The sequence below is a fragment of the Equus quagga genome, chromosome 1 (assembly GCF_021613505.1).
Source record: "Equus quagga isolate Etosha38 chromosome 1, UCLA_HA_Equagga_1.0, whole genome shotgun sequence".
Lineage (NCBI taxonomy): Eukaryota > Metazoa > Chordata > Mammalia > Perissodactyla > Equidae > Equus > Equus quagga.
In genome coordinates, this window is record NC_060267.1 from 113,214,393 (window position 1) to 113,227,513 (window position 13,121).

Consider the following 13,121-nt stretch of genomic DNA (forward strand, 5'->3'; position numbering starts at 1 on the left):
AAAAAGGAAAGAAAAGGTATATAGTGTGGGAAGGAAGAAACAAAATTGTCGTTGTTCACAGATGACAATGAGAAAAATCTGAAAGAATAGACAAAGAATAATTCCAGAACTAATAAGAGATTATATTAAGTTCATAAGATAGAAGGTTAATATAACAAAATCGGTTACTTAACTTTATGCTAGAGAGGAACAGTTGGAATTTGAGTTAAAAAATTAAAATACAATTTAAAATACAATACACTTACATTAGAACCAAAAAATGAAATATTTAAGTTTAAATGTAACATAATATGTACAGAATCTATATGTGGAAAATTACAAAACTCTCATGAAAGCAATAAAAGATCTAAATAAATGGAGAAATATTCCACATTCATGGAGTAGAAGACTCAATATTGTTAGTATGTCAATTCTTCCCAACTTGATCAATAGATTCAATACAATCCTAATCAAACCCTAGCAAGCTATTTTGTGCATATAGACAAATTGATTCTAAAGTATATATGAAAAGGCAGAAAAAGAAAACTAAACCAAAGAATAGCCAAGACAATACTGAAAAAAAGAAGAAAGTTAGAGTACTGACATTATTCAACTTCAAGACTTACTTTAAAGCTATGGGACTTAAGATAGTATGATACTGACAAAAGAATAGCCACACGGATCAAAGGAACAGAATATGATCCATAGGTAGACCTACATGAACATAGTTAACATGTCTTTGACAAAAGAGCAAAGATAATCAAATGGAGAAAAGATTGTTTTCTCAACAAATGCTAGAACAATCAGAATCTCTATGTAATATGGTGAGTCTAGACACAGACTTTACATCTTTCACAAAAATTAACTCAAAATGGACCACAGACCAAAATGTAAAACACAAAATAACTCCTAGAAGATAATAGAGGACAAGATCTAAGTGGCCTTGGATTTGGCAATGAGTTTTTAGATACAATACTGATAGAAATCAACTAAAGAAAAAGTTGGTAAGTTGGACATCATTAAAATTGAAAACTTGTGCTCTGTGAGAGATCCTGTTAAGAGAACGAAAAGACAAGCCACAGACTGGAAGAAAATCTTCCCAAAACACATATTTGATAGAGGATCTTGATCCAAAATATACACAGAACTCTTAAAACTCAACAATAAGAAAATAAACATCCAAATTAAAAAGTGGATTAAAACAAAGAGATACCACTCTCTACCTATTAAAATGGCTAGAAACAAACAAACAAACCAACCTGGCTGTATCAAATGCTAGTGTGGATTGAAAGCAACAGGAACTCTCATTTATTACTGGTGGGAACGCAAAATGATACACTACTATTGGAGTGAAAATTTACTGATCAGCCAGTGGAGGAGAGCAGAATGATCCACATTGTAATGGACTAGAGTTGGAGACATTGGTAAGTTTAGCTTAATTTAATTCAGATAGTTATATATAGAAATGTTTATAGATTTGTGCGTATACATAAGTAGTACACATACACATTTCTTTGCACTGTCATCTTTCAGGGCCCAAATAAATGGCACCACAGTAGTGACAAATATAGCTAAAATCCAGATGTTGGTTTTTAATACCAGTCTCCAATGAAAGGAACCAGGACTACTTGGAGATAGCTTATTCTAGCACTGGGGTGGGAAATATACAATAGTGCCAGAAAGAAAAAAAGTGCTAGGAAAAAACCTCCAAAAAAACTCCCAAACAAAGCCAAAACAACAAAAAAGTTCCCACACATTGATTGGGGTATATCAAAGGGCACAGGATCCAACAGAAAGAGTTCTCAATAGCAAAAGCTGAAACAATGTGAGAAGCAAAATAAATGAAGTACTATTGGATTATAACCCAAAGTATAAAATAAATATCCACGAATCAATATTGATATAAATAAATAATTGAAGAAATTAGTAAACAGGGAAGGAGAAGTGACAAATCTTCCATGCAGAAGAATTCCAAATAAATTACGTAGTTTCAATACCTTAAAGGAGGTGAAGCATAACTCCCTACTCATTAATTGTGGACAACTCATGGTGACTTCTTTCAAAAGAGACAGCATGGAAAGGGAGGAAAGTGAGTAGTTTTATAGTGGAGAATCCTGACAAAAATTACTTCAGCCGGGTGATGAAAGTCAGCATCAGCAGTCATAAATCATTTTGATAGAGTTGTAACTTTGATATGATATGGTGAAAATGGCACTTTACCTCTTTGTTCTTCTTCTCCAATGCCCATAACTTCAGTCTAATTATGAGAAAAAAATTAGACAAATTTCAACACAGGGCCATCCTACAATAAAACTGACCACCCCTCCTCAAAATTGTCAAAGTCATTGAAAAACAGGGAAAGTCTGAGAAACTGCTACAGCCAACAAGAGCCTGAGGAAATGAGAATAGTCAATGTAATGTGGGACTTTAGATGGAGTCTTGGGATAAAAAAAGGCATTAGGTAAAACCAAGGAACTTCGAATAAAGTATGGATCTTAATTAATAGCATATACATGTTGGTTCATTAATCATTAACAAATGTACCATATTAGTGTAAGATGTTAATAATAGGGGAAACTGTGTGTGGGGGGTTATATGGGATTTTGCTGTACTATCTGCTCAATATTTCTGTTATAAAACTGTTATAAAAAAGTCTATTAATAAAAAAAGGTCTTGGTGACAGGAGAGAAAAGGAAGCAAGAATCTCCAATTTCTCAGAGATACAAAGGACCCTTAAATAATAGCCTAAAATTAGCTCTACCAAAGGAATTGACAGCGACCCTCACTGATCTCGATTTAACAAAGGGCAGCCTAGGGAGAAGATAATCAGTGAAGCTTGCAGAGTGAGTATCCTTGAATCTTCCTTCATTGAAAGTTTGCAAGGAAAGAGCAGATCCCAAGAAAACTGTGTGATCATGTGCTTTTACATCAATCTTATTTTCAGTAGCCTGAAAGCTCCCTAGGCCCTTTATATAATCATCTTTATTTCCCCAGGGCCTAGTCTGGTGTCTGTCACTAGGAGAATTTCTTCTGACTGACTGACTAAATAAATGAAAGAATGGAGAAATTAATGAGTGAACGAACAAGATACTCAATGCATATTTGCTGAATGAATAAACACTGGTGCTCAATTTGCCAGATGAGTGAGGGGAAGTCAATAATCCTTATAAAGATTAAACACAAAATTTTCAAATAGTAAGTCCATTATTCTGAGCACGTCTTTGAGGATAGTGTTAGCCCAAAAGTACACTGCAGAGATCTCTTCTCATCCCTCTGTGTGTTCCTTTATACATCCTCAGCAAAAGCAGCAATGTTGAATGAAACTGTTACTATTTATTGATTGCCTGTTATGGGCCAGGAAGTCTGGGAGGTAAGTAGGTCAATTTAACAGTATTTTCAATCCTTACAACAATTCTCTCTCTCTCTCTCCTCCCCATCTATCGAATTTTTGCCTTTGTTATTCAGATAAGATAACTGACCATAGTTGCCCGTCTATTGAGAGCGGAATTTAGGATTTAAACTCTAATCTCTTTGAATTCCCCAAGTCTATACTCTTTCTAGAACATAATATTGAAATGTTAGTGAATCCACTAATAAATCATTCAGTCCTAGGGTGAGTGCATGTGTATGTATGTGTTTGTGGAGGGTTAATGTCTTTCAATTTCTCAAAGATTGGCTAGAAGATTTGTCAGCTCTCAGATTTGCATGCATGGTCCACAGAGTGGGGTATTCTACAGAGTTTACCATAATCACTTTATACCAGGTCATATAATATTACGATGAAATGCAAAGTGATTAGCAAGAAACTAAAGGTTAGGTTTCAGTATACATTCGGGGGCAAATGGGACAAATTGTGCATAAGAAATATTCTACTCTCTATCCGTTCAATTTAATAAGGAAAGAAAAATGCCAAACTACTTATTAGACATTCGAATAGGAAATTATTAAACGCTTCTCTGATTTTTAAAAATTAATTGCTAAAGACCTAAAAAATCTGAATGCACTTAGTTTGGTTTAACAATACCCTTGTTTTCCTGAGTGACCTGAGCAACCTTTCTGTGGTATATGCGCAGTGATGCCCACATGTGTAAGAAGAAAGGCAAATGTCAAATCGCTGCTCTGTCCTCAGAAAGTTCTGAAATATCTAGAATTATCTCCATGAGACTTCAAATGTATTGCTTGACAATAGCCGTGCTGCGTATCTTTTCCTTCATAAATTAGAAAAAAAAAATAAGATACACATGTATCCATAAATATATTCCTCTGTGTGAAGGCTCCAGAACACGTAGGAACATTCAGTGCCCCTACTAATTGTATTTACATTCCGGAGCACTGACAGCAGAGTTAACAAATTGAGAAGAAAAAAAAAGCAAGGAAAATGTGTTCAGTTGTTTGCAAGAGCAGTGGAAGAGTTATAAGGGATATCAGTTTAATTTCTTCACTAAGAGTACAGGACTATATTTTCTCAAAAGAGGACACATAGATCTATGAGTCAATCATACTACATTTGCATAGAACCTTTACACGGAGTTTCTCAGGGCACTTCACAATACAATTAATTTGCAGCTTAGATAATTAAGAGTCTGCCATGTTACACAAATGAGACAAAGCTGAGAGTTGAACGCTGCGATCATGTCAGCTCTGAAACCCCAACATAGAAAGGGAGTCACATATCCCAAAAGTCACAGCAATTAAAGTCCAAGCAGGTATCTGAAGTTTTGTCTTAATTATTCTGTGCTCACATGAGCCTACGGTGGTTTAAGATGGTCAGATTCTACGAATAGCACTGGAGCCAGCCTTCCCTAGGCCTCACTCAATATACTTCCCAACTGCATGACTGTAGCATCCTCCTAGGTTGGTTGCTGTGACTAAAACTATGTCCTCTGCGCTCTCCCTGATCATGTAGCCTAGATTTTTATAAATGGTAGATATTGCCATCATCACGTACAAACCAGTGGGGTGTATGCTACTCAATGGCCCTGATTGATTTTTGGAAACACTTATTTCTTCTCATTAAAAAACAGCTTGAATTTTAAAAAGGTTATCTTTTGAAATTTTTTATTTCTAATATAGAAAATTAAAACTTACTTATTGCTGCAATACTAGTAATTACAGAGAATCTAAATGAGAAATATATCCATAATTCCATTCCCCAGATAAAATCTTTTTAACATTTTGCTGAAATTTTTCAAGCCTTTTTCTAGGAAAACACTTACAGAATTGAGGGATAACTGCATCTGTATGTGGGGAATTAATTCATATATTAAAAAAGATAATTTGATGTAAATATCAAATGGCTATGAGCAGGAGTTTTGAAGTTAGAATTAATGAGTTTGAGATTTGAATTCCACATTTGCAACTTATGTTGATCAAGTCACTCAATTTTTCTAAACTTCATTGTATTTGCCTTCAAAATTAGTATTAAAAACAATACCTGGCTTCTAGCCATGCTGGAGCAACTGAGATTGCATTTATTCTCCTGCTGGAAACAATTAGAAACTGTACAAATATGTGGGAAACAAACTTGATCCCAGAAATGTAACAACGAGCAGCACAAAGCTGTGATCCCTGAAGGAGAGCACATACATGAAGTAAGCCTTTGGTATCCCTGGTTTTCTGTCTACACACGCTTTCCAGATCAGAGAATAGGGAAGGAGAACATAAATAGGACACGACTGTTTATGGCACTGGGTTGAGGAGACACAGAAAACTGAAGCGGCTGGGATTGCGGACCCAAGCATCAGAGAGGATGGGACTACAAAGAGAAAGTGCTCCAGAAATCCGCATAAGAGTGTCACCTGAGGCTGGGCGAAGAACGGCTTTCAGAGCTCACACGGGGTTGGAAGACATTAGAGTTCCACCAAGCTAGACAAGAGAGATCTAGTGAACATTTGGGGCATTCAGTAAGAGGATGCATCTTAGTAGTAAACAAGCATTAGACTGAAGTCCACTTAATATCTACTCTAAGAAAACTTAATAATAAGCCACAGAAAGACTAAGCAGATTCACAGTAACTTAACTCCTATCAATAAAACCCAATGCTTTAAATAAGTACACCACGATCCAGTGTTCAACAGCATAACATTTATTGTGTCTACAATTCAATCTAAAATTACTAGATAACCTAAAAAGCATAAGAATGAGAATCATCACTAGGAGAAAGAGCAGTCAATTGAAACAGATCCATAAATTATAGAGCTGATAGATTTAGCAAATAAGGACTTTCATATCATCAATAGGGCTCCTGTATAATACCAGGGGATTACAGCTGAAAGAACTGCAGACCTCAGACTCTAATTCAGACAGAGTCTCTAGGGAGGCCCAAAGACTACAGGGGAGACAAAAACAAAGACAATAGAGAAAATTTTAGCCTCTGACACCACAGTCACAGCAAACAGTAAACACAGCCTTAACTCCTAGCCAGATAAACATAAAACCTCATGCTAAAATCTAGTTATCTATTTCTTTTACCTGATACATCATGTCTAAGTTTCAACAAAAAAATACAGGGCATGTATTATCATACTGGGAATTTAAAATTGCTATGATTAATATGCTAAGGGCTAGTGGAAAAAGTAGACAACATACAGGAACAAATAATTAATGTAAGCACAGAAAAAGGAATTTCTTTTTTTTTTTTTTTGAGGCAGATTAGCCCTGAGCTAACTACTGCCAATCCTCTTGTTTTTGCTGAGGAAGACTGGCCCGGAGATAACATCCATGCCCATCTTCCTCTACTTTACACCTTGGGATGCCTACCACAGCATGGCTTTTTGCTAAGCGATGCCATGTCTGCACCTGGGATCCAAACCGGAGAACCCCGGGCCTCCAAGAAGCAGAACGTGCAAACTTAACTGCTGTGCCACCGGGCCGGCGCCAGGAATTTCTAAGAAAGGAAACACTAGAAATAAAAACCTTGTAGTACAAATCAGAATGCCTTTACGGGCTCACCAGTGGAGTGAACGTGGTTGAGGAAAGAATAAGTGAGCTAGAAGAAATATCATCAGAAACTTCCCAACTAAAATGAAAAGAGAAAAAAAATGAAAACAAAAAACAAAAAAGTACAGAATGTCCAAGAACTGGAGGCAATTACATTTAGTGCAACAGCTAATCTAATGGTAATAGCAGAAGAAGAACAAAGAGACAAATGAACAGAGGAAATATTTGAAGTACTAATGGCTGGGAATTTTCCAAAATTAATGAAAGCTACCAAACCATAGACCTTGGAAGCTCAGAGAACACCAAGCAAGATACATAGGACCATAGTCTACACATTCAAGAGAAGGAATATTCCCACGGATAAAGGAGGATATTTCTTAATTACACAAATATGTATGTGTTACATTCCACAAACGTTTAATGACAGTATTTCAGCAACTGTCTTAGGCCCTAAAAATGAAAAACTTAATAGAAATAAGATGTGGCATTTACCCGTCTATTTTTTTCTCTTTTCTCCCTCCCATCCATCTATTCACCTATTGATTTCCTCCCTTCCTCCCTTTCCCTTATTTATCAAAATAAATAAACCCTGGCTCAATGAAGGTAGAGTTTATAACATAAGTAGTAGTTGGTAGTTGTTTAGCAAAAGAGTTCAGAAACATTATTAAGAGGAAAAAGAACTTCGATCTCATTCCTCCCTGAATCAATGAGCTTTTCTCATGCATTTATTGAACATCTTTAAAAACAGCGCAGTTCTTTAGAAAGTGAACAAGGAGATTTAAATGGATTTGTACAAAACACTCTCCATATTTGGAAAAAAATAAATGAACTCAAATGAGGCACAGCAATATTTTTATGAAGAGACGTCAGAGAACATGATTTATAATTATCATTCAATAAGGTTGATAAAAACACTTGGCAATAAACCTACAAATATAGATTTATAATTTAAAAAGCAAGAAGTTTGATATTGTTATTTTCAGATTGTTAATTATGCCTAATTAATTTTCTAGGGAGTGTATTATTTTTTATGTTTGTTAATTTTGCAAATTTAGAAGATTCAGTATAGTATTTGGTAATGTCAAATTTCATACTGGAATAAAAAGCTAAAAGTTTTCAGTATGTTTACAATGTTTCCACTACAATGCAATTTGTTTACTGGAGGCTATTGGTAAGTATATATGAAAACTCTTTTTGCAAGTAGCTCATGTTTGTATAATATTTTCCAAAGTATACAAAGCATTTTCACAGACATTTTGCTCATTTGAAGAAATAGGAAATGTGTCTACATTCTAGTGACACAAAATATATGTTTCTTATACATGGCATTTTAACACTATCACTTCGGCCCAGTGGATGCTTTGGACTTTCCATTTTAACCCCAAGGAATTTCAATTTCATATTAATAACTTACGAAACATAATCTCAACATTGATTAATTTTGTCAGATAAAATGTTGTGAATATAATCCCTTAAACCAATTATTCCCTTGACAATTTTCTATGAAGTGAAGTTAAGTAATTCTCATCATTTCCCCATTCTTCTTTAATTTTATTTCGTGTGCAACGGTTCTCTTATGTATAAACTTAACAATGAACATATAATTTATTAATCACTTTTTTTGTACATACACATCAGATCTGCCATTTCGAGAGGGTTTTTTATATTATTATTTTTCCAACTCGAATTTTCCTGGGTCAAATATTGCTAAACCAAATTTTATGAAGAAGTTTAGGTACCCCTACACATTTTTAAGATAATAAATTTTACTATATGTAGTTTTATGGTTGTCAGTTTTCAATGAACCGATTGTCTCCATCACCATGAGTTTAATGAAAAATGAGAGTTTTACTTATTTCTAAATTCTCCATTTAAGAATGCTCAACAATTTACCTCATATATTCTAAGGCTTCACTTGTCCTGTTAGGATTGTTAATCCACTTCCTCTGTATACTTCCAATGAATTCTTACAGCCTGTACCCATGACCAAATCAAAATAGTGAAGTCAAACGGTCAACTCTAATCGGATGGTCGAAATTTCCTCACTCTGCCTTTTTCCTTTCTTCTACCCCTAGCAAACTGGGCTGGAAAGGGATATTTGGCAATATTATGGTTGGCATAAATATGCCCCCTAACATGCAGGCTAAGTTATTACTTATCACCCATCTATTGTTTGTTTTTTTAGCTGAGGAAGATTTGCCTTGAGCTAACACCTGTTGCCAATCTTTCTCTTTTTGTATGTGAGCCTCCGCGATAGAATGTCCACTGACAGACGAGTGGTGTAGGTCCACACCTGGGAACCGAACCTAGGCTGAGGAAGCAGAATGTGCTGAACTTAACATCAGGCCACCAGGGCTGGCCCATACCCATCTGTTTTAACGCATGGTGTGTGTGTGTGTGTGCGTGTGTGTGTGTGTGTGTGTATCTATGTGGAGAGGGGCAGAGAGAGAGAGAGAGAGAGAAGGGAACGTAGCAAAGATTTATAGTTGGTCAGTTCAGGTGAAGGGTATATGATTGACATGATTGTCCAGATATTATTCTCTCAATGTTTCTGTAGGTTTGAATTTTTTAGAAATAAAATGTTGAAATAAATGATTAAGACATCTGGTCTGTGAGCAATTCAGAGCCTAAATTGATCAACAAATTTTTCTCCTTGTCTGCTCCTCTTTTCTGCTCCAGAACTGACCCTGTTTGCTGCTTTCTGTCTTATACTGTCATCAATATGGAGGCCAAGAGAAAAGAAATGGGCTGTGGAGATTGGAGAATTTAGACTCGGGGATAACTTTTTCTAATTTGGCCATCCCCACTAACTCAAACACTGGTTATACAAAAAGAGAATGGAATCTGCACTTTGGGTTCAGAATAATTCAATGAACATTTCCTGCCTAAATGCCAAGCCTACAGCTAAATGTTTTTCAAACCTGTTATCCACTCTAATCTTCAAAACAAACGTGAAAGGCACGTATCACTATAACTTCTTCCATGAGAAGATGGAAATTCACAGAGTTTAAGAAGCTTGTTTGCTAATGGTCAGACCACACTGGAGAAAATTAGGAAGTGAATCCACCTCCACCGACTTCAAGAGTGGTTATTTTAACCCCTCACTTAAAAGTTTCTAAGGTCAGAGCTTAAAATCAGGTGGGACTAGGTTTGAATTGCCCTCACCTTCTTAATGGAGGCATGAAATCAAACAGGTTACTTATCCAATCCGAGCCTCAGTTTTCTCATATATAATAAAAATACGATGTACCCTGCGCAATTATAAAGATTATATATATATATCTATCTCATATAAATTTTTAATTATAAATGCTTAACAAATGAAATTTATTTATGTGAAGTTCTGGAGAACTAGCCTGAGTAATTTTCAAAGTTATTACATGAGTGATTTTTTTAAATTACAAGAATTCATGTTTCCTGATGCCAAATATGATAGATGCTGTCTTTCATTGGTCTTCTTTTTAAATAAATCATCTAATTCTCAAAGTATTTTGCTGAAAAGATTTTATGTCTTTTTGTAAACTTAAATTTCTTAGAGAACTTGAAAATGTGAGAATTAATATATCTTAAAAGGCAGGCAAACAAATAAAAACCGTGACATAAAGTTCCTGTTTGTCGCTTTCTTTAGAATAATTTAATCGATCAATAATTAACAAATGGGACCAGTACTGTATGAAAATATTGTGACTTAAAAAGGAAAAATAAACAACCTGAGATCTACAACATATCGTATATAGGAAGGAACCTAAGAGAATTAGTAACCAGCATTATTTGGATTCCTTGGTATATTTACTTAATAACAAGATGGAGACTTTTAAGGATGTTTTCTGTAGTTTGGAATCTGAGTCACTATTTCTAACTGTGATGACTATGTTAGGAACAGGTCTGGATTTAGAAGTAAGCCCTCAAAGCAGATAGTGAGATTCAAGTCTCTTATGATTCAAAGTATGTTCTACAGACAGGAAGAATCATGATTACCTGGGAGCTTGTTAGAAACAGAGAAACCAGACCTCACCCCAGACCTACAGAATCTCGATTTAACCATGTCCCTAGGAATTTATACGTACACTAATGTTCACAAATGGTAGATCTAGTCTATCTTTCTATTATCTATCTATCTATCTATCTATCTACCTACCTACCTATCTATCTATCTACCTATCTATATATCTCTCTCTTTGTTATTTGGGTACTGGTATTTAGAGGCATAAAAATGAGGTTTGAATATCACCAAAAGGAAAAGAGATGTCTGGATAGTCTACGCAAAAATACAGATGTTTAACTGGCTTAAAAACATTCCAAACCTGTCACTGATAAACACTTATCTGAGTAAAACAAAATGCCTCCACTACCAGGACAGGTTTGGCTCAATTCTAATTATCCACTATACACAATGGCCTTTAATTAGTCTTATTTGGGAAACTAGCAGTGCAGGTTTTTCATTTACAAGAATTGCTGATTATGAAGCAAGGAGACACTCCAGGCAATATTTTTCTGGATGTAGGATGAGATGGAATGAAGTACATGTCAAAGGTTTAGTGACTTGCCCACCATCTTATACAAGTGCAATTGTTCTTTTGCAATGTCCTGCTTAAATGAGTCTCATTATGCTCCAATGAGGAGATATCAGCACATTTAGGGGAGAATTGCAGCCCCAATCATTTCCTGAGTATTAGGCATGTTTGTTTAAATTCCAATCAGAAAGTTCCATTTATTCCTAGCATTTGAAATCTATTTGGTACTTTATCTTAGAGCAATATTTGAACAACAAAAAAACAATTTTTTAATTTAGAACAACCCAGAAAAAGAATATCTTACTTTCCAAGGGCAAAGCATTCCAGTTTTACCGATGAACCCTTTGCAGCTTGTATAGTTTCAGGAAAACGCACTTCAATCTTTGGTTCATATTCCCCCATCACACCTGTTAAATAGCAAAAGGACTGGCAGCATTTCTGGAGAATAGAAGTTTTCTATGAAGCAAATGCTTCATTAACCAAAATCTGATTATTTTGTCTTTCTATTAGCAATATTTTTCTATACTTTAATGAGTGACAGAGGGCGAGAAAACTTCATGATGCTATTTAAGGAATTAGTTCATTCCCCTCGCCCCTAAAAAAGAAATATCTAAGATATATCAAATTATCAGAATAGAAGTATCCCAAATTTCCCTTATTCCACACCAGAATCTTCAGAAGAATTAATTTTTCTGATTAAGAATTGAATACACCTAGATTCTGGAATACTTCTGAGTTATCGAGGTAGTTCCTTCTCTAGAGATATCCAGATCTGTCACCACTTCGTGGAACTCATGTGGCCAGACCTGTTCAAGACTAAGGAATTTTTCAGTTGACAGTGTGAGAGCTCTAATGCAGCACCTCTTAATCCAAAGTATGAGTATTTCTGCAACAAAACCTATGAAGTGATCACACTGGCTGGGATAAATAAAGTCATAAATATTCTTACATCAGTTCCTCAAGGTTTTACTGCTAAATGCGTTTGCTACACACTTAGAAAAAACATTTCTGTTTTTGTCATTTTAAAATTTCCAATAAGGAATTGTGGATATAGGCTAAGACACGAATAAGACAGTAGTCTAATGTGTTGTAAATATGCTATTTACCAGAGCAGTTGTAATAAACAGAAATATATCTCTAGGCTAGCCCATTAACTTAATTAATTTAGTCAATGACAAATTGAGGTTCTTTAAAATTTTTGATCATTTGTTACTTATATACTAAACACCAGAATAGTATATTCCTAAAATAAATGGTTTATTGGTGGCCAGTATAATTGCACAGAAGATGAAATTTACAAAATATATATATAAAATAAAAATGCCTCATTTTTAAGACCTTGATCATTCCAAACATTCAAAGAGATTATGGTTGAGGAGGTAGAGAGCACTACTTCACTCAACTAAATAAGCAAGTTTTATATTTTCTATTTTCTTGACACCTGATGTGTCTTCTTGATTGACTACTTTTAGAAGAGGTTCAATTTTTTAAAATCTTATATATAATGCTTCTGGTCTATTTTTACCATAAGTGTTTCAAAGGGAATAGAGGGGATGGAAGAATGAAGAAATTAGGAAGGAGAGACGTGAAACTAAGAATAGACAGAAAAAAATGGAAAAATGTGGTAGAATCTCTCTGCATATTATTGGCTAAGAGCTTTTCCAGTCCTGAACAAATTGCTCACTAGAG

At 35.0% G+C, this 13,121-nt stretch overlaps 1 protein-coding gene across 1 annotated transcript in view; it reads right to left on the minus strand.

Annotated features, from left to right (window-relative positions):
* The window catches only part of CNTN6 (contactin 6), a 295,689-nt gene that overhangs the window by 94,702 nt on the left and 187,866 nt on the right, over positions 1-13,121 (minus strand). The window contains exon 7 of the mRNA XM_046683997.1: positions 11,737-11,839. Coding sequence (XP_046539953.1) covers positions 11,737-11,839 — 103 coding nt within the window. The remainder of the gene's footprint in view (positions 1-11,736; positions 11,840-13,121) is intronic.